Source organism: Carya illinoinensis, chromosome 3, assembly GCF_018687715.1.
Source record: "Carya illinoinensis cultivar Pawnee chromosome 3, C.illinoinensisPawnee_v1, whole genome shotgun sequence".
NCBI classification, from domain to species: Eukaryota; Viridiplantae; Streptophyta; class Magnoliopsida; order Fagales; family Juglandaceae; genus Carya; species Carya illinoinensis.
Window position 1 is genome coordinate 810,349 of NC_056754.1, and position 21,196 is coordinate 831,544.

Here is a 21,196-nt window from a genome sequence, read left to right on the forward strand (position 1 = left end):
TATTGACACGCACACGCGTTCTTCTCCTGTTAATTACGTGGAGGTATTGACACGCGTTCTTCTTCTGTTAATTAGGTGTACAATAAAAAGGTCCAGCTGAGACTGAGACGGAAGACTATCATTTCCCAATAAAGAAATGGATATTAACTTACGCAACTGGTACAAGTAACCGTGGTCGTTAAAATATTGCCCCAAGCGGCAAAACACTCTCCAAGTAAAAGCAGGCATGCATTTGCCGATCAAGAAAGTTGGCAGTTCATTTGCATGGCATGGACTCGGATGCTCAAAGCTAAAGGAATAATAAAAAATTAAAAAAATAATAACTACAGTCGTGAATGCACTGTAATTACTTTTTAAAAAATAAATAAATACGATAACCGTATAAAAAAAATTAATGTTTTAATAATAAATCTTACTATATTTCAAAATAATTACACAGCACTTATATACTTTATAACTATATATAATATTACTCTAATAATTATCGGGTAAATTGAGTCCCATGAGAAGTTATACCAATTTTTGCAGTACATAAATGATAAAACAAACAAGCACTCGTTGCAAAATTATAACCATAAAATCCTAACAAAGGCAGGCAGGGGCAGGGAAAGCCTGGCTGTTCGGGTCACAATCTAAACTCAGAAAATTCATTTTGGCAAGTTTATACATAAGTAACTTCCAGTAGGCTCTCCCCTTCCTCACTTTGAGGCTGGCCTCTAGTACTTGTTTCTTCTACCTCAACCACCATCTCTGGGCAGCAGAAATAGGAGTATTCAAGAATGGAGCGTAGCGATGGACAAGCGGATTCACGGTCCTCCCAATATTAGTCCATACACTGTTATGGTAACTTGCAGTGACAGGGGCACGATACATGAGCTTCAATAGCTGTCAAATAACGTGTTTCGAGACAGTCAAAAAGCGAAGAAAATACAGATCAGATAAAAGAGTCATTACGCACTATGCAAAGCTTAACACAACCTAAATATAGAGCAAATAAGAAAATAGAAAGAATTCCCCCTTAATTTATATATATATATATAAGGAAAATCAGTGGATACAATTTTAACCCACAGTTTTGCAGGAATATATATATATATATGTATGTCTGTATATAAGGTAGCCACTCCGTCACTACAGCTTAATATGGTCTATTAAGCCACATCATAATTTATTGAGATGATTCGAGAATATTTTAATTCTAGAAATAATCATGAACATTCCTTCTAAAGCTGTCGACAAGACTTCTACATTCCAAACACTTCCTGTCTATAAAGAGCATGCATTGCTTAACAGCGAATATAGCTAACAACACTTTCGATTGAACAACAAAAAACCAACTCTATAGATGATAACAGACAAATGTCACAAACCTGCCAGTACATGAAAGTTTGCACAAGGTTGCGCTGCCACCTGCATAACATAGCATTAGAATCCAAGAGACTTCAAAACATAACAGTGAAAGGAAATAAAAACTTCAAAGAATTGAAAAGGAAAAATGTCTCTGAGAATCTCACGAAAACATAGAGACAATTAGAAGGAAGCCAAGTCCAATCTCAGCATGTGAAGACACTATGCTAAGGGTGGTTGTGTTTGACTCCACCCAAACACATGGCTCTTCCAAGTACTTCCTGTCCGTACAAAGAGGAAAATATAAAATCATTCAGTTATGCATAATGAAAAGAATAAACGGAATACAAGGGCTCACATGAGAATAGTTTAAACAATTATTTGTTTTAACTTAGGCATTGAAGATTGTTTGCAAGTAGACAAACTCTACTCAATGAAGAGAAGGAAACAGCATGACAACGATTCTGGCACATCAAACTGAATTAACGACCCCCTTCAGACCCTGGTCAGTTTCTGAGCAAGGTTGGATGGTAATAAAGTAATCTAAAAAAGAAGATGAAAATTCACAAAGAGCAAGTTAACATAAACAACTTCAATCCAACTATAGTCAACAGCCTCAACCATAAATTGATCATCTCATTGGTCATTCTTCAGCAAGGACTAGTCAAGCAATCTATCATGTCCTAGTGCGTAGGTATGCATTATTAAGCCGAGAATATGGCAGGGCTATCCAGGTTTCTGTAAAAAAATTTGAAGGGAGTACCTCCCAACTCGAAGATAAACACACCAGTGCTGATTCAGGCAAGACAAAAAAGCAAGTCATACCATAGGAATCCACCCTCATTCAAAAGGGATATAGTTGCCTGTGTAGCACCTTTTAAGACAAACATTTTTTGATAAGTTTTAGGACAAAGCATAACAATTCAACGCCCAGATGTCAAAATTAGTCCAATAACAGTGTACTTGAGTCTTGATTTCCTAAACATTATAGGAAAACTATGGAATAGTTTATGGAAATTATATTTAAAAACATATTAGATGGTGTGATTATAAAAAAAAAAATTGAATCCTCAAAATAATCTACCACCCAAAAGCCCCAAACATTTTTTGATAGTACCATTATATTTAATTCAGATTTGGCTCCAGGGGCAATAAGACCATAGAAAACTGAATAAGACACAAACAATTATAGTCATCAAGTGAAACCAAATAATTGACCAACCAAACGTGCATACAATTAAAAGGTTTATAGCTCTCCTACCTGTACAAGGAGGAGCGACTGAAATTACGCCTAAGGAACTTTGCAACATGTTCAAGTGCTCGACATAGGATGGGAATTAAAGAAACTGCAACAAAGATCACCTCATAATACTAGGCATGACTATGGAAAAAATATAAAAATGGATGGCAGAACCAAAAAAAAAACTTAAGATTAAGAACTGAAGGGAAGGGAAGGTGAATAAGGATGTAAAAGAGAAAGCAATTCTCACACTTGAGGCAAAGATTTGAGGTCACAAAGGTAAGGCAGTATATGAAGTAGATAAAATCCTTGGTTGCAATAATGGACTGAAAATAAACTTGCAAAGCCTGAAGATTCCATGCCCTTGGTTTCTGCAACAATATAAGATTGGTTAATTGATCTCAAAGAAAGATAACAAACTAAGCACGGTGTGAAAAGTTACAAGGGCACAAAAACAGAATAAAAACTTACCCCATATAGCGAATACACAGAATATAGAGAGGAACATGCAGTGCCCATAAAGGAAAGCCGATATGCCCTTTGTGAAAGATTTCTAGGTATCAGTGGAAAAATTGCAAGCACAGCTACGACAAACACCTGAAGTCAAAAAAGAAATATATGCAATATTAAGAAGCAGTCCAGACGTATGAACAAACCATAATGGTACAAGGATCTTTCTTTCAACATAAAACAAATTCCCCGAAGTTTAAAATATTTTTTAGCAGTTTTTTTGTGAGGCCTCTCAAAGGATATAATTGCTAGATTATGATTCAGATGCACTAGAATTTGTTATTTTCATTCTGATCTACACTTGCCTGTAAAGGTATCAATTCTTCAATGACACTACAAATCCTTCGTAGAAGAAGAAAATCATGCTTGAAAGAAAAAAACGAACAATAGCAGATTGGCTAGGACTTTGACTAGAAACACAAAAGAGTTAAAAAAGCAATAACTCAAGCCTGGATGGGTGAGTTTAAGGATTCTCTATTGTTTTGATATTCCATATGTAACTCAGTTACTGTTTTGATTGGTAATGGAAATGAACAGAGAAGTGGTGGGAAAGGATTATTTAGCCAGAAGCTAAAAAAAATTATGTAACTCTAGAACAAAGACTGTCATAACCCACAGAGATGAACATTCAACTCGTCCAAATTAGCCTGTCTTCTACTAATGTTGGCAAAATCACACATTTTACAAAAAATATCTGTCTACAGACTGACATATGACTTTTTTTACCGTCGTCACTACTTGTCTTTGGTATCCCTCTCTTTTCCCTACCTCCATAACAGTTAAAAGATCAGTTCTAAAGTCTACAAGGAAAATAAGAACCAACTTTAAGGGAAAAAATACGAACGTACAATTTATGAAAAGCTAGGGAGAGAAATCTTGTGAGTAATTGGAATAATAAACACACACAAATGCGCACACAACTTTATGCAGCAGTTTAAAATACACGGATGCATGCATAAATTAGAATTCAATGTACCCAAGCATTCACAGAGAACTGAATAGTTTGCTTATCCCAGCGTAGAGAAGTTGGATTTGGGCCCGTAGTTGCCGATGTCCCCGAAGTTCGAGTCGTTGACCCTACAGATATTACGGTTCAATTTAAGGGCAATAGTAATTCTAAGGCTAGTGAAAGAGAATATAAATGTATGTGAACTAATAAATTTGTAATCTTCTGATTTCAATTTCAGATTTATGGCAAAATCCAAAAGTTCAACCTGAGTTACGCTGTCGAGCTTGATCATTTGAAGATGTTGTTGAAGAAGAGGATGGAGCTGCTGGTCTTGCTGCCTGAGATGAACCGGTAGAAGACATGGCATCTACCACGAGATCAGGATCCTGCTTATCAAATCCAAGAATCAGAAAAGATTGTCAAGGTGCAAGCAAAACCAAATGAAATGTACACAAACAAAGATATGAACTCATGTATTTTCCACAATCTTTAAAGAGCACGTGTTAAAAAATAGGCACTACAACATGGCATGAACCCACAAAGCAATCCCTCATCCCGTCATAGGGACAGAATCTTAACTGTAGAGGGTAATTCTTTAATTAAAACATCCATCTTTTGGCATGGTAAAAAGATAATTTCTTTTAATTTAAGAGCTAAAACACCACACCAAACACTATGTTGAATTGGAACGTGGAATTTACTAGAGATTTACAGGACTAGGAAGTGAGTGAAGCCACTGATTTCTATGTAAAATTTTATGATTCGAAGATTGATGAGATCAGGGAGGATAGGATGCAGTGGGTTCATGATAATAAGTCCACATTCTTTGTGAAATCCTATTACAAGGTGTTAAATAGCCATGGTAATGTAACATACCCCTGGAAATGCATTTGGAAAGCTAGAGTGCCCATTAAAGTTGCATTTTTTTGCTGGTTAGTGTCGATTGAGAAAGTTTTAACCACTGATAATTTGAGGAAAAGGGGTTTACATGTGATGGATTGGTGCTTCATGTGTAAAAAAGGTGGTGAATCTATTAACCACCTGTTGCACAATGGTGAGTGATGCCTTTTCATGTGGTGGATTTCTTGGCTAGCTGGCAAGGTGCAGCGGGATGTGGAGGCAATACAGCTGAGTGGAGGATGATTCCTTTGTGTTTGTTTTGGGCTTGAAAGAAATGGGAGGTGTTTCGAAGATTGTGAACGTACAATGGGGGAATTTAGGAATTTTTTCTTTAGCACTTTAAATTTTTGGGTAAACAATCTTGTGAGGGATATGAATATTTGTAATGTTTTATTTAGTACTGTTTTGCTTTAGCTTGTACTTAAGTGTATTCTCTTGTATACTTCCTGTGTACTTGGGCTATGCCTATTTATTTAAAATAAAATCTCTTATTACCTATTAAAAAAAAAAAAAAAGGAAAGATAATTTCCTTTTTGTACCTTGAGAAGCAGCCAAGCAGGGGAAGCAATAGGAAAGAATGTTGATTGGTGTATTTCCGATCCACGTGATAAAGATACAACATTTAGGATAACAACTGATTATTCAATGAGTAATGCTATATACAGTCGTAAAGTGCACAAGCGCCGTACAATTGCTTTAAAAAAGAGTGGAGTCCACTATTAAAAAATTAATTTTTTTCATGTGGATCCCATATTTATTCACTTTTTTCAAAGTGACTGCACGAGCTTGTGCACTGATAATTGCAAGTATCATTTCTCTTATTCAATATCCTTTATTTATTGACAAGTCATGCACGCACACAATGTGCCCTAAGCCCATGACCTCACCCTCCCCATATAAGAAGAAGGGAAGTGTCATTTGAGCCATGGCTTTGGCAATCACTCAATATTCAAACCTTCATTCTATTTTTTGATAAGTAAAACAACAGTGTAATCAAACCTTCATTCTTAAACAAGGCAAGTCAAACGTGGAGCTTCACAAGTTAAGCCAACATACTATAATATATATAGATCCAACGACATCCACACACACACACGCATCTCATGCCCAGGACCAGATTTGGAGTAGAAAAAGAAACAACAAGAACCCCTCGAACCCATGTAAACTCCAAATGCATGACCCCACCTGTTAGAATCGTGTATCAGGTAGGTAAGGTGTTGCAGGATGTGGAGGCAATAAAGCTAAGTGGAGGATAATTCCTTCGTGTTTGTTTTGGTGTTAATGGCTTGAGAGAAATGGGAGGTGCTCCCAAGATTGTGAATGCACAATGGGGGAATTTAGGTATTTTTTCTTTAGCACTTTAAATTTTTGGGTGAACAATCTAGTGAGAGATATGAATATCTGTAATGCTTTATTTTAATTCTGTTTTGCTTTAGCTTGTATTTATGTGTACTATCTTGTATACCTCCTATGTACTTGAGCTATGCCTATTTACTTGGAACAAAATTTCTTATTATCTATCAAAAAAAAAAAAAAAGAATCATGTATCAGGTAATTCAAGGGAACTACCAGTGCAGAATTTAAAAAGAATTTCGCAATCCAAAACCCATCCAAAGCTCACCCTTTGACCGCTAGGATGCATTCTAATGGATTCATAATTATCTACATTACAGATAGTTGATTTTTGTGTTACAGGGGGTGAAGTGGCCCACCCTAACACCAAAAGAATTGACTGCTGAGCTGAATGAGGCAGGAAAGTCTAAGTACCGTTCTAAGGAAAGAAATTTAACAGCCTATTCTGACCGGGGAGAACATGGCATTCAACAGGGAGATTCTAAAATTGCAGAAGCTTGGTTCAATCAAGCCACTGAGTATTGGAAACAAGGTAAAGTGCTCACTCCAGGTAATTATATTGAAACACATAATTGGTTAAAGATCACAAGGCGTTTCAAATAACATCACTCTATTTATTTTTTACATTATTTAATAGTATTTAGAATTTTTATATCTTTCTATTATAAAGGCTGATTTGAGTTGAGTATTACATTATGTATTCAGCTTTCTGAAGTTGGGATTGACAATTAATTAAGTTGAGTGTAACACTATAGACTGTTGATCATGACCAAGAGCAAATATAAAGAAATGACTATGAAATATGAAGCAGACCCCTTAACCACCTCTACTTCCTAATTTAGCCCCCCTGAAAAAACCATCCATTTTTCTCTCCATACAAACCAGGACACCAAAAAAGGATGAAATTTCCTAATAAATGTCAACTTGAGAAACAAGCATAAGCTTTTTGGAAAAAAAAAACACAAACACACACAAGACTCACCTTAGTCCACCCAAACCCAAATCCTTTTATAAAAGAACAACTCTCATGGGAATGAAAACAAATAAAGAAAAATTGAATAAACCATATATCAGATGTCTTAATTGAAAAAAAAAAAAAAAAAAACAATGGCCCATGAAGAAAGGACCAAATACGGTGGGAATTGAGTCGACATCTAATTGCCACGAAATTCAGTAACCAAACATACATTAACAGAAGAAAAAATAATATTTTTTGATAGGTAAACATTAACAGGAGAAAAATATTCAACAATTTGAAATCATAGATTCACAGAGGCCTAAAAGATAAATCCACGCAACCCATGTCCGATTACCTAGAACCAAAACCCCAAAAGATAAAAAGGATGCATTCCCGATATAATTTTTTTTTCTTTTTGATAAACGAACTTCATGGTTTTCAGTCCTAGTTCTTTAAAATAGCGCTTCAAAAATGGGGAATAAAGGACAATTCTAATTCCAGAAACGAAAAATTAACTCACAATCAAAGACAAACAAGATGCGGGATTGATGGGTCAGTCCGCACACAATCAAAGACGGACAATTTTTCAAACAAGTAAAAGACAGACAATTAAAAATTAACAAACAATGTATCAAAAAAAAATTAACAAACCCAACTATCTATCCCAACAAAATACAGACCAAATACAATCAACAACCCATGTCCGATTACCTAGAACCAAAACCCCAAAAGATAAAAAGGATGCATTCCCGATATAATTTTTTTTTTCTTTTTGATAAACGAACTTCATGGTTTTCAGTCCTAGTTCTTTAAAATAGCGCTTAAAAAATGGGGAATAAAGGACAATTCTAATTCCAGAAACGAAAAATTAAACCACAATCAAAGACAAACAAGATGCGGGATTGATGGGTCAGTCCGCACACAATCAAAGACGGACAATTTTTTAAACAAGTAGAAGACAGACAATTAAAATTAACAAACAATGTATCAAAAAAAAAAAAAATTAACAAACCCAACTATCTATCCCAACAAAATAGAGACCAAATACAATCAATAACCCCACTATGTAGAAGGAACAAATAAAAACCCAGATGGGGATTCATGGGTCACAAGCCCTAACTCTAAAGAAGATAACTTTATCGTAAAATCAACAATAACAGAGAGAAATTGTGGGGAGTGAGAATTGTACGGACGATGTAGCGCTGGTAGAACTTCTGTTTGAAGTGGTCTACGACATCGGAGCGGGAGGCCATGTTGGGAGGGATGAGGATGTTGGACCAATAGTCGGCCCATCTGGAATCGTTCTCGTAGTCGTAGGCCGCCGCCGCTATTCTCTTCACCCTCTGCTGACCCTCAGGTGACTCTTCACCCATAGCTCTCTCCGCTTCCACGGCAGCAATACTAACAACACCGCTATATGCTAATTTTTCCTCCAAAATTCCAACAGTCTAGTCACGGCGAAGTGACAACTTTATGAATTAGAATATCCAGAAAATAAATGGGATAATCACTTATTCCAAAGACTCGTTACAAATGAAAAAGAAGAAAAAAAAATTACATAAATAATGACATGATATTTACAATCTGACTTTGAAGTCCTTGTTTACTCTTTTTTAAAAACGTAATTAAATTTAAATTTCATATTTTTTTCTAGTGACTTTTATTTCTTTTTAAATGAATATTCAGAATTATACACTTTAAGATTCTATTACTCCTTTAAATATTGAGATGAAATAAAATAAAATAAAAAATTTGTGAATAATAATAAAATTATTTGAATTAAGATATTTTATAAGTTTTTAATAAATGAGAGATAAAAATTAAATAATAGTATTATAACATTAAATTATTATTAGAATATAATTTTTTAATATTATTTTTGTTTTGGTATATGAAAATATTGAATTGTTGTTATATTTTGTTTAAAAATATGTTAAAGTTGTAATAATTAGATAATGATTAGATAAAAAATTTAATAATTTGAAATTGAAAAATATTTGTATTTGAATAATATTTGGATGTTAAGATGAGATGAGATAAGATGATAAATTTGTGAATAGTAATGAAATAGTTTATGAATAATAGTAAAATGATTAGAATTAAAATGTTTTATAAAATTATAGAAAATAAGAAAGAAAAAATTAAATAAAAATATTATAAAATTAAAATATTATTATAATATAATTTTTTATGTTATTTTTGTTTTGAAATTTAAAAATTTTGAATTATTTTTTATTTAAAAGTTTAAAAAATTTGTAATTATTATAAGAATAAGTTAAAGTTTTGAAATTAAAAAATATTTATATTTAAGTTGTATTTGATAATGAAATGAGAAACAATGAGACAGTATAAGATAGATTGAGATAACTATTCAAACCAATCCTAAATCTACTCTTAGGTATCGTTTAGATAGTGAGTTGAAATTAGATGAGTTGAGATAAAAGTTGAAAGTTGAAAATAATATTTTTAAAATAATATCTTTTTTAATATTATTATTGTTTGAAATTTGAAAATTTTGAATTATTTATTCTATCTATATGGAAATTTAAAAATATTATAATGATGAGATGAAATAAAATAATTTCACCGTCGACTTATTATTTTAGATTATGTTTTTCATTCTCAATCTTCTGTTTGAGCATGTCTACATGTAGTACTTACTCGGGCTAAGAATCGATTTTAGGATCATATCATAGATTTTATTTTTTTTTAATTCATAATCTCGAACCATTTATATGATGCTTAGTATTTGGATCGGAGCAACTTCTGGAGAAGAAACAAACTTCTTCTGGCGCGGTTGCTTCAATTGCCCCATGCAGCACATAGATTTCACCACTCTTCAACATAATTTACAAGTAGTTGCAGCAATTAGAAGCCTGCTAATAGACTCTCTCTCTCTCTCTCTCTCATGATTTCTTCCTAACAGAGAACGCTTTCAGACTCTTACGTTTCATTGTTTGCAAGATGAGCGGCGAGAAGCCTGTAAGATTAATTTAGCTAGCTTTGAGTTGTCAAGGTTGCTACGTATTTCTTCGTTTCCTTCTGGAAAGACTTCTTGTCTCCTTCCTGATAACAAACCATGCATGTGCAACCCATTCTCTAGTTCAATGGCCTCTTCCAATCTTCGTACCACTCTTTCGAAGCAAAGATATCGTCCGCTTGCTCCATTATCCATTGCTTCGTAAACATAGACATGTGCCTCTGCCACATTTTTAACATCTCCAGTAGCTAGGATGCCTTGTTGTAGCATGCTCTGCCCGCCTTTGTTTCAAATATTATTAATTTATTAGAAACATTGAGATTAACTTGTGAACTTTTTTGAAGTAGAAATATTATTTGCAGGCATAGGCTTGAAACTCGTGGATGGCAGATTCATCACATCTTGTCATGTATTTCCGACCAAAAATTGACAGGAAGTGGAGAATAAAACTAATGGGGAAATATCAAGTACCTTTAAGGTATGGTACAGAGGTTTCTTTGTGAGCATTTGGGAATGAGGGGGCCATGATCACTCCAGGGCACAGAGTAACAAGCTCCACTTTCATTTCTTTAGACTTCCTCCAGGCAACTTTCTCTGCTATAGTCTTGCCCAAGGCCAGCCAAAGCTGTTCATCACAACAAATGAAGAAACCATTATCAACTACAATCAAGAATAAAGTCGTGCCCTTTGAACTAAGAGAAAGACAAACAATGTGTGGAAAGGATGGAACTTTCAACTTTAGGTATATTTACAAAATCATGGGATAGACATGGTAATTCAACCGATCTAGTTAAGGTGGAAAGATGTTAAGATAAAGGCTGGCAACCTAATATAGAGAGAGGGCTTGAGAAATAAAAAGGTTCAGGAAACAATAATAGCACCTTTTCAAGTGAAAAATTGCTTTCAATTATGCTGTTAGTGATCATTTAGAGCCTTTAAGAGGATGGTGCTGAAAGATAACAGTCACTGATTTAACTGATATAATGATAATCAAGGGTCATATATGACATATTTAATTGAAACAGAGTTAATTCTGCCAAAACCTCAATCCATTATGCAGAATGCTAACAGAGTCAATGAAATGAATAAAAAGAAGAAGTTGGAAGTACCTTGTTTTCTCTGCAGAACCCTTCATCACTCCAACTAGTCTCATCAACAACCCTCTCCACATTGCCACCTTTCCAGATAGAAGAAAGAAGAGAAGATGTAAAGATACATCTCTTTTCATATGCTGCTCTACCACTAGCTTCAATGACATTCGTTACTCCTTCAGCCTCAAGAGGTACCAATGTACCATTAGTTCCTGAAAATGATCATGCAGTTTGTATAGAGATAATAAAAAGGTCACTGGCTTAAGAATTGCCATGCACTCGGGATGAAAATCAAATCGTTTAAAATTTGGTGATTTTTTAAACCCACTTCAAGGTGAATTATTGAAGATGCGATGATTATACTTGATAATTGAAACATTAGTAGAGTAGAACTTACCGAATAACCAGAGACCCCATGTGGATCAACGAAGGAAGAGGGGTGAAAAATAGCATGACAACCTCTAAAAGCATCGCAGAGGCCGTCCACATCTCCAACATTTGCTACCACAACGCTTTCTAGTTGATTTATCCTTTCATCTCCTATCAGCTCCCTCATGTCCTCAAAATCCACTATTGAATAAAGTTAAAACATAGAGTTTTGCTATATACAAATATAGTCGTGTACTAATCTGTGTATCAATACTGATTCATTCATACTTAAAATTTAAATTAACACTGTTTTTAATAAAATTTACTTTTTAACCAATCACATCACATTAATACACAGATTAATACATAATTATACTTACAACTATATTTTTCTTAAAACATAACAAGGCGTGAAACCACAAAGTCTACCAATATGGTTGTAATATTTGGCTGTGCTTTAGAATGTCTACTCAAAGCTGGCCTTGGTTGGGTCACTGACAGAAGCCATCGGCGACAATAATCATTTTTTTTTTTATGTGCGGTTAAGCCAAAAAGCCTTTTAAGGGGATAATCATATATAAGCGAAAAAGTAAAAGTGAAAAACGAAATCAATCACGTACCAATATAAAATTTACGTGATTTAATATCGTGTATACATTTACAAAGCTATAAAATATCTTTTTTAGATGAAACTAGAATGTACAGTGTGACAGTACCATGGTTAAGGGTGTAACCGGTCGGTTCGGTTCGGTTCAGTTTTGGACATATTTTATAACCGAATCAGTATATACTTATTTTAACATTTGAAAAACCAATACCACACCGGTTACTCTTAAATCAATACATTCGGTTTTATCAATTTTTTAGATAAATTATATAGTATATTATAGTATATAATAATATAATAATAATATATTGTAGTATATATTATAATATTGTAATATATTATAGTATATTATAATATATAGTGATATAGGATTTTAAAATTTAATATTATATTAATTAATAGTTTATCATATAATACAAAATTATTTTATATATAATTATATATAAAAATTATATATAATATAAAAAATCATATAAAAAATATTATATATATATAATTATAACATATATATGAACCGGTCAGTCCGATTCGGTCTAGTGTTAGAAAAAGAAAAACTAAAACCAGATCAATTTAAAAAAAAATAAAACTGGTTCCAGACCGAATCAAATCTGGTGCCGGACCAAACCCACGAGTTCAGTCCAGTTTACCCGTTTACTAGTTATTTTTCACCCCTAACGAAGGTCATACAAAATAATACAATATATATACTGAAACCCTAATTGCTAGATAATTCCTAATTAGAGGGTTGGGTCGGTTGAAGAGCTTAAAACGGATCCAAGGCGTTATTGAAAATCTACCAAATAATCGCAATGAATTTTTATCAGATCGGTTCATCAAATCAGACTGCCATGAAGCAAAATCAGGCTCCACGCAAAAATGCAAGCACTGATTAGTTTTTGAGTGGACTAACTCTATGGAGACATCTTTGTACGTTGGGATGCACCAGAAAAGTATTTTTTGTTTGTTTCGGGTACCATTCTTCCTCATTAGTTGTATATAAGGCTATAAGAAGCAAGCGCAAAGAATATGGAAGAAGGCTGGTCCAACCGAATCTTTATCCACAGTGAGACTCACTATCACCATGGTTAGGCTATTTTCACTCTTTCAAAAAAAGTTTATTTTCTGTAAGTTGGTTTGATCAAACCAAGATAAGATTTGCACTCAAAACATAATTTTCTGTAAGTATACCTTGATTTTGGATAGTGACACGAACCGGATAACCGTGAGCCTGAAGCTCCTTCACTATGTGAGAATCCAAGTAAGAATTCCCACTTGTCACACATACCAAATCCCTCTTTCTTGCACTCAAAATGCAGTTGTTTGGATTAGTAAAGCAACTTTCTTGTTTCTGCTTCAAAGCTAGCGGCACCATCAGTTTTATCCTCACCATCTCTCTCTCTCTCTCTCTCTCTCTCTCTCTCTCTCATGCAAGGGGCTGCTTCTAATTGAGTTATATTAGTAGATGAAGAAGATTAGATGGAAGAGCACGAGGGTGAGTGGTAAGTCCATGTTGTCCAATCTGTTGGTCCGCTAATATTTTTGGTGGTTGCTAGACATTGTTCAGGTGGTTGCTAAATCGTGATGGACCCCTGTGTTCTATCCTTCTTTGTTTTTTATTTTTTTCATTTATTTATTTTTGCTTCCTGCTAACTGTAGCATGTAAGTTTTAAAATAGGCAAAACCATTAAGTTGCATGCTTGATGAGTTCGAATCAAATGGAGTTCTTTTCATTCGTGGGCTTTGAAGCATCTTGAGCGCAGAATACACTAGCTTTCGTCAGGCCAATTGGCTTTTATAATCTCCAGGTCACAAAAGATTTCAATCTAATTGAACGAAGAGCTTGAATAAATCAATATAAAGAATACAAAAAAAAAACTGTATCAACTATCTATATATATAATAAAGAATACAAAAGCACGGACCCTTGTAACAAAAAAATTGTTAGTTAAGAGAACAAAGAACTGGAGCAAATACGATGCATGAGATTTATTGAACAAGCAGCACGACCCGATTGCAGAGTGATTGTGTGCCTCAAATCTGATCCCAAGATGGGGAGAGCAGTTCACTCCTTTTTTTTTTTCTTTTTTAAATAAGTAGATGGAGAAAAGTTATCCCTTCAAGCACAAATTGAAAGTATGGTACGACCTAGATTTGCCAATGGTCAGCCGTAAATTGTTCTCAACTGCCCCACACACCTGATGCATTTGCAGATGAAGGGTTTCTCCGGTATCCATGCTCTCCACTCCTCCAGCTACTCTCTGTTCGATTAAAGAACTCAGAACTGTATTCTTGGCTGCCAAATGCCATTCTTTGAAACATCCTAATTTGTGCAGATTGTTGCGCTGGATCAAATAGCTCACTTTGCCCAGGTTTCATTCCATTGGTGAGATCTGAAAGTTCATCCAAAGACTCTAAAGCTCTCACCACCTGAGATGGGGACAAGGAAGAACAAAAAATTCATTAAATCCTAATGAAGTACAGACGAGATATTGAAGATATATGTCATTTAGACATAATTACCAGACTCATTCTTGGCCTTCTTGCAGCTGAATGACGCACACAAGCTGCAGCTGCTTCAATCATCCGAAACATTTCATTTCCAACATAGTTCTTTTCCAGCCTTGGATCTACCAACCCTTCAAACTCTTCATCTTCAAGTGCTTGAGCAAGCAATGGACGAGCCTAAAGAAAATTTCTTATTATGGTTAAACTGTGCAATCTAATTACCAGCCAAAGACCCCCAATCCGACCTCTTCCCTCTCCTTTAAAAAACTCAGTGGAAGTACACAGTACAAAAGGTGAGGAACAACAAATCCCAAATTGGACTAAATGTGTTCATCCAGTCAGCTGGAATATTTTAAGGAAAAAATTGGCGCGGCATTTGAAACATGTCATATTTGTGGACTTACCCATTCAACTAGGCTCTCATCACCCAATGGCTGAGAGGCATCCACTGGCTTGCGGCCAGTAATCAGCTCCAAAAGCACAACCCCGAAGGAATAAACATCAGACTTTTCAGTCAACTTGCCACTTGTTGCATATTCTGGAGCCATGTAACTGGAGAATTGTATAATTCCATTCATCAGAGACATACAAATTCGAAAATGTGACCATGGCACGCATCAGCAGTGTAACATATTCCAGATGCCTGCTTCATGCTACCTTTGAAGTTTGAATGAAAAGCGTGCCATATTTAAACATTTGTTCAGAAAACCTTCCAATGCCAATTGTAAGGTTTAAATGAAGTTGCTTGGTGGTCAAAGGGACTACTGTTGACCTTTAAAATGTCAATAGTGCTGCTAGTTTTACCCATGAAATTTACATCCAAATCTAAGCTTTACAAGACACAAACACAGAAACAAACATGACCTACAAGAAAGTTTATTTAGTCATATAGGAGACATCACAAGCAAACAAATAAGGATTACCTACCCAAAGGTTCCCATCACACGTGTGGTTACGTGAGTATTTGAATCCAATGCTAACTTTGCAAGCCCAAAATCTGCAACCTGTTAATTAGAAACACATCTTTTAGGAACATAAATAACTAGTAACGCGAAATTCAGGAGGGAGAGAAATATAGAGGGCATGTTAATCATCTTGAGCTTACTCTAGAGCCAAACAGGTTTGTACAAAACAGAAAACGACAAAATACCCAGAAAAAAAAAAGAATAAAACAGATACTCAAACAAATAAAACTGCAAAATGAAAAAAAATAAAATAAATAACATGCAGAAGAAGAAAAAACATTTTCAAGGGATAATGACTAGCAGTTGGAGGAAACCATCATGATCCAGATGGATGCAAATTACTGTTTTTTCCAAGAAAATCAAGGCTGGAGAAACAGGCATACCCGAGCTTCAAAGTTGCTATCAAGAAGGATGTTTGATGATTTAATATCCCTGTGAATGATGCGGGGATGGCCTGTGATCAAAAAAAAAAAAATTGAAACAAAACATTAGATACAAATTATTCAATATGGGTTCGCCAACTTATATTCTCAAAGTACAGCAAGTTTTCCAGAACTTGCCGGGCCCCAGGATTTTAGATTAATTGACTTTCAATATTGAACATGCATATGATAATTACCATAATATATTTCTAAAATCTTGAGACCAAATTTGTTTATTTGTTTAACCCCAACCATAAAAATGTATCAGGCGCACTTATCTAGAGAATATCTTTGTTTTACATTTTATTAGCACAATATTGATTGGGAAAAACATGGAAAAACAAACAAGTTCACTGTTTCATGGACTGCCCTGATACCCATGTATGCATGCAGAGTTGACAAAACAAATGACCTGATAATTTTCAGGTGTAAAACACATTAACATAAGAAGCCCCTAAGAAAGAAAAGAAAATTACAGTCTTCGTGTAGGTAAGCAAGTCCACGAGCTGCACCAGCAGCAACCTTCAGTCGGGTTGCCCAATCCATAATGGGCCTGTCTGCACCTGAAAATATTTCATGGAGGTAGTTAGATGTATATTACAATTCTAACTTATAAAAAAAAAATGTATAATACAATTTTGATTGGGGAGTCATATGCAGTAGACCATCAAAGCTAAACAACTCTAAAATCCCTTTACTTTCTAAAACATGAACCCTACTGGTCCACCATGAATGGTTGATCTTGGCCAAATTGAAAACTCCTGGTAAACCTAATTTGGACCTACTGTATTTGCAAGCCAAGTGCATAAAAATAGTTTGCTCATGGACAATATGGCACACAAGTTCTAAGAAGCATTTCTTACCATGGAGATGATAATGAAGAGTGTCATTCGGGACGTATTCATAGACGAGTAATCTTTGATGCTCTGATATACAGTAACCCACCAGGGAGACCAAATGACGATGGTGTATTCTGCTAATTATCTCAACTTCTGCTCTGAATTCACGCTCTCCCTGTCCACCACCAATTTTTAGCTGTTTAACAGCTACCTCTTTTCCATCTGCCAAGACACCTTTGAAAACACAACCAAATCCACCTTCACCCAAAAGGTTCTGTGCTGAGAACCCATTTGTGGCATTGACTAATTCTTCATAAGTGAACCAAGACCGTGAATTGCCTATACCGCTTGGCTCTGATGGTGTATACACAAACTCTCCAACGGAGTCATTTCCGCCTGGGGGAGCTGGAGAATAGGGCTTCAGAAATAATGAATCTGGAGAGCACGCGCAAGCCCATTAGGATATATTCATTGAACTCAAACCCTCAGTGAGTGATAGCTTGCTAGCTAACTCAAAAGCATAATGAAACTGAAGCTGAAATGCACTATGAATGAACAAAAGAATGAATTAAAACTAAAATTCAGATTCTTGAAAGAAAAATCTGAAATAGCATTTGGACTTTGCCACACCATGTCCACGACTCAAATTTTTCTGAAGCACATGAAAAGAACACGGAATCAGTAAGATTGAGATGTTTTTTAAGTCATAGGCTCCACAGAGACATGCCAAATTGAAAAAGAGTGTAATAACTATGGTTCTACAGTTTAGTCAAAAATCGAAAATCTACAAGTTCATGGAGCTCTTAGCAATAATTCTTACATGTATATAAATTACGCAGGTTTAAGATCACCAATTTAATATAAAAAAAATAAACACGCAAAGAAGCCACTAGAAGCCTAGAAGAATTTACTTAAATACCTTGAAAATAAATAGGTGAAAACAAGAAAGATGTTTAACCTGAATTCTGGGAGGAGGTATATGGAGAATGCATGGGGTAGCCTACATTGCTTCCAGTTCTCCTTTTCCTGCGTCTCTGTAAGAACCACACGGCCATCACAAGAAGACTAATCACTAGGACCCCAACTACAACGCCAATTGCAACAGATCCTACTGTGCTTGACCCACCTGTATTTGTAGATCTTTCATTTTCTGTTACATGAGTAATAGAAGAAGGTGCAGTTGACTTACTGGGACTTCCAGCAGCAGAGGAATTACTTGGAGAAGCAGGAGAAGAAACCAGAGGAGGTGAAGGTGAGGTGACTGGAGGAGGAGGTGATGCCAATGCCGTATCTGGGGTAGGAGGGGCAGCTTTAGATGGAGGAGGTGTATGTATAGGAGATGGAGGAGACTTCGTTGGTGACTTTGCTGCTGGTGGAGGCGGAGAATCGGAAGAACGCGGTGCTGGGACATTGGCAGGAGGTGGTGGAGATGAAGAAGGCGAAGAATCTTTGGGGGGAGGTGGGGATGGCACTGGAGGTGTAGGAGAGGCTTGGGGAGAAGAAGAACCTCCAGATGTTGGTGGTGGAGGTGGTGACAAATCTGGAGGGGGTGGCGAAGTTGCTGGAGGAGGGGCAGATGGTGGGGGTGAAGCTGGAGGGGATCGTGGTGAGGTTGTTGGTGGGGAAGGTGGTGGTGAGGTTGTTGGTGGGGAAGGTGGTGGTGAGGTTGGAGGGGGAGCTGATGCTGGTGGGGGTGAAGCTGGCGTCGATGGAGGAGGAGCCGCAGAGACTGCTGGTGGAGGAGACTGAGGAGGTGGGGTTGAAGGTGCAGGGGTGGCAGGAGTCTGATTAGGCCTGGATTCTGTCGGAGGCGTGGAATTTGAAGAATTTGATGGAGAAGGGGAAGAAGGTGGTGGTGGTGAGGTTACAGAGGACGTTGGTGAATCCGCAGAAGGGGTTGTTGAAGCCATCTTTCTATGATTCTCCCCTAACAATGAAAATGCACTACTACACATCCATTACCAAATTTGAAGTATCAGAGTAATCAGCAACATCGAAATGCCTCATTTTTCCTTAAAAAAATACAGCTCCACATCACACCAGAGCTCAATTCAATACCTAAAGAGGACTTCCTCATGGCAAACTAGATAAAACAGTCGTTTTCTCTCAGAATTGACAACCCCGAAAAACCCAATTCAATAAACCGACGCAAAACCATCTACCAGAAATCCTTCATTTGGAACACCCAGATTCTCCAAACACTAACAAGCTCAGAAAATCCCAGTACAGAAAAAATACCGAGCAAAACCCGTTCAGAAAACCATTCTGCCAACACAATCCATGCCAACAAACTAAAAAACTTTGAGCTTTAACTCGACCATAAACAGTAGACCGTGACAACTACAGCCTAGAATACTAATGGGATAATGCAACACTACTCTCCAAATATTCTAAAAAACTCAATGAAGCCATACCTACGCCTCCTCCTCGGTTGTAGGTGTTTTGCAACTTTGTGAGGAATCTTCGAATTCCCCTGGGGTTCTCGAGAAAGCTTCTTTCATGTAATGGCGAAGAGGTTGTAATTCCCACCCACAAAATATGGAAACCAGACGTGGGGACGACTACCAAAATTGTCGTCCTCCTTTTACTCTTCCTCAGTCTTCACATGCAAAGAAAGGCGAAAATCTTGAAGAATCAATCATTAATATGGTGGCCATAAATTTTACCACGCGCCATCATTCTTCTTTATTTATCCCCCCGGCCCCGTCTCTCTCCGTTTGTCGTTTGTTTCTCTTTACCTTTCTACAATATTCAGTTTTTTTTTTTCCTTTCTTTCTTTAAAAAAGAAGCAAGAAGCAGATGATTATTTAATCAAGCCAACATACAAAAGAAAGAATATTTGGTTGAAGTAGATAAAGCTCTTACCATCTCAATTAAAGTGGGTATGAAATATTTGCTGTTTGATGGGCCATTTACAAGTCTATTAAAATGGGTATATTAAATCGGTTTTTTTTTTCCCTATTTGTACCGGTTATGAATATTGCATTACTTTAAGAAACCAATACTGACAAAAATAATCAATGAGATTGCGATCCGCCATGTTCATTGTTGTTTCAGAAGATTTCGTGCTTAAAATTAGATATCTGTTCATTATTTTTTTAAAAATAACAGGTAGTGAAAGCTGTCTGTGACGAAGAACAAAGCAACGCAAATAAAGTCAATAAAAACACAAAGGCAAGAGCCGCGTTTAAAGACTTTAATAATATCAGAGTTACCATTCAGATTGATGATAATGTGTATGATTTATTTATTTATTGAGTCTCAAACTGTCATGTTGTGTGGAATGAGATCATATTGACCAAGCACCAACATTAAACAATATTATTTATACATTGCTATGAATGATTGTGATGAGTGGATCATGGGGAGCGTTTATTAATATATTGGTTTGTGAAGGCTTTATTTTTCACCTAACCAGAATCTTCAACCCGAAGCTTTGTGCCTTTTTGTTGAGCTAATGACGGAACCAGCCCTTTTTTTCCTGCAGTGACAAGCTAGAGGCTTTATCTAAGCCCCACCGCCCAACAAACCTATATTATTACTTTAGAAAATATATCAATCACACGTTTGGAATTTTGTATTTCAACGTATTTACACATGAATTCGTAACATATGCAGTTGAAAATCTTTATATAAATTTGGCTTGTTCTCAAACTATCGATCATCTTGCATAACTCGTCATCTTTTTTAACATATAGGATTCCTTTAAGTTTAGAAAGCATTTATCTTGTCTCATTATTAGAATTTTCTTAAATTTCTATATAGAATATAATAAACAATTCAATATTTTTAAATTATAAAATAATAATATTAAAAAATTATATTTTAATAATATTTTATTTAATTTTCAATTTTCATATTAAACCATTCAATCTGAATTTAACGTATGGGATTCGTTTGGATTTGGCATATGTGCTCCTTACATTTTGAGTGGTTCCAAACGTTCAATAGCCTAATCACCGTCAGGTGTTAAATGCTTCCACTAGCCCAGCCCAATTGCCCACACATTCCCCTCCTCTCTCTCACAGTGCATTGATTACTTTGAAAAACAGAACGTTTTTTCCAGGAAAGTGAAAGGAAAAAAAAAAAAAAAAAAGTTTGAAACTTGCCTTGAGCTGTAAATTACGAGAAGAAAATGAAAATTATATGAAACAAATGACA

The 21,196-nt window shown here is 35.6% G+C and overlaps 3 protein-coding genes across 4 annotated transcripts; all 3 read right to left on the bottom strand.

Moving 5' to 3' along the window:
- Positions 1 to 539: 539 nt before the first annotated feature.
- LOC122302262 (transmembrane protein 33 homolog) lies at positions 540 to 8,748 on the bottom strand. Its single transcript, XM_043113443.1, has 9 exons — positions 8,451 to 8,748; positions 4,312 to 4,432; positions 4,074 to 4,174; positions 3,059 to 3,184; positions 2,838 to 2,958; positions 2,609 to 2,693; positions 1,515 to 1,628; positions 1,371 to 1,410; positions 540 to 885 (listed from the first exon to the last, which is right to left on the bottom strand). Exons 1-9 carry the CDS (start codon positions 8,628 to 8,630, stop codon positions 733 to 735), a joined length of 1,041 nt encoding a protein of 346 aa, XP_042969377.1. The 5' UTR covers positions 8,631 to 8,748; the 3' UTR covers positions 540 to 732.
- Positions 8,749 to 9,945: 1,197 nt separating this feature from the next.
- Positions 9,946 to 13,692, bottom strand: LOC122302267 (cinnamoyl-CoA reductase-like SNL6). The gene is made up of 5 exons (XM_043113450.1): positions 13,493 to 13,692; positions 11,722 to 11,898; positions 11,347 to 11,540; positions 10,709 to 10,862; positions 9,946 to 10,518 (listed from the first exon to the last, which is right to left on the bottom strand). Exons 1-5 carry the CDS (start codon positions 13,674 to 13,676, stop codon positions 10,208 to 10,210), a joined length of 1,020 nt encoding a protein of 339 aa, XP_042969384.1. The 5' UTR covers positions 13,677 to 13,692; the 3' UTR covers positions 9,946 to 10,207.
- A 428-nt stretch (positions 13,693 to 14,120) lies between these two features.
- On the bottom strand, positions 14,121 to 19,778 carry LOC122302264 (proline-rich receptor-like protein kinase PERK8). 2 transcript variants are annotated; one of them, XM_043113447.1, is made up of 9 exons: positions 18,225 to 19,778; positions 17,994 to 18,161; positions 17,060 to 17,470; positions 16,673 to 16,759; positions 16,158 to 16,228; positions 15,737 to 15,813; positions 15,214 to 15,361; positions 14,825 to 14,986; positions 14,121 to 14,731 (listed from the first exon to the last, which is right to left on the bottom strand). In XM_043113447.1, exons 1-9 carry the CDS (start codon positions 18,988 to 18,990, stop codon positions 14,483 to 14,485), a joined length of 2,139 nt encoding a protein of 712 aa, XP_042969381.1. In that variant the 5' UTR covers positions 18,991 to 19,778; the 3' UTR covers positions 14,121 to 14,482. The 2 variants fall into 2 exon arrangements, with proteins under 2 accessions (XP_042969381.1, XP_042969380.1); XM_043113446.1 differs by having other exon boundaries at positions 17,994 to 19,777.
- Positions 19,779 to 21,196: the final 1,418 nt, after the last annotated feature.

Bases quoted from the DNA above. Each gene is read 5' to 3' on its own strand.
- LOC122302262 (XM_043113443.1), bottom strand. From the start codon at position 8,630: ATGGGTGAAGAGTCACCTGAGGGTCAGCAGAGGGTGAAGAGAATAGCG. The intron at 4,433-8,450 runs GTCCGTACAATT...TTTGATAAGCAG, and splicing joins AGTTCTACCAGCGCTACATC to GATCCTGATCTCGTGGTAGA. The intron at 3,185-4,073 runs GTACATTGAATT...TTTTGACTTCAG, and splicing joins AGTTCTCTGTGAATGCTTGG to GTGTTTGTCGTAGCTGTGCT.
- LOC122302267 (XM_043113450.1), bottom strand. From the start codon at position 13,676: ATGGTGCCGCTAGCTTTGAAGCAGAAACAAGAAAGTTGCTTTACTAAT. The intron at 11,899-13,492 runs GTATACTTACAG...TTTATTCAATAG, and splicing joins TGTCACTATCCAAAATCAAG to TGGATTTTGAGGACATGAGG. The intron at 10,863-11,346 runs GTACTTCCAACT...TGTGATGAACAG, and splicing joins GGTTCTGCAGAGAAAACAAG to CTTTGGCTGGCCTTGGGCAA.
- LOC122302264 (XM_043113446.1), bottom strand. From the start codon at position 18,990: ATGTGTAGTAGTGCATTTTCATTGTTAGGGGAGAATCATAGAAAGATG. The intron at 15,814-16,157 runs GTATGCCTGTTT...TCTAATTAACAG, and splicing joins ATAGCAACTTTGAAGCTCGG to GTTGCAGATTTTGGGCTTGC. The intron at 15,362-15,736 runs GTAGGTAATCCT...ACAATTCTCCAG, and splicing joins CGTGTGATGGGAACCTTTGG to TTACATGGCTCCAGAATATG.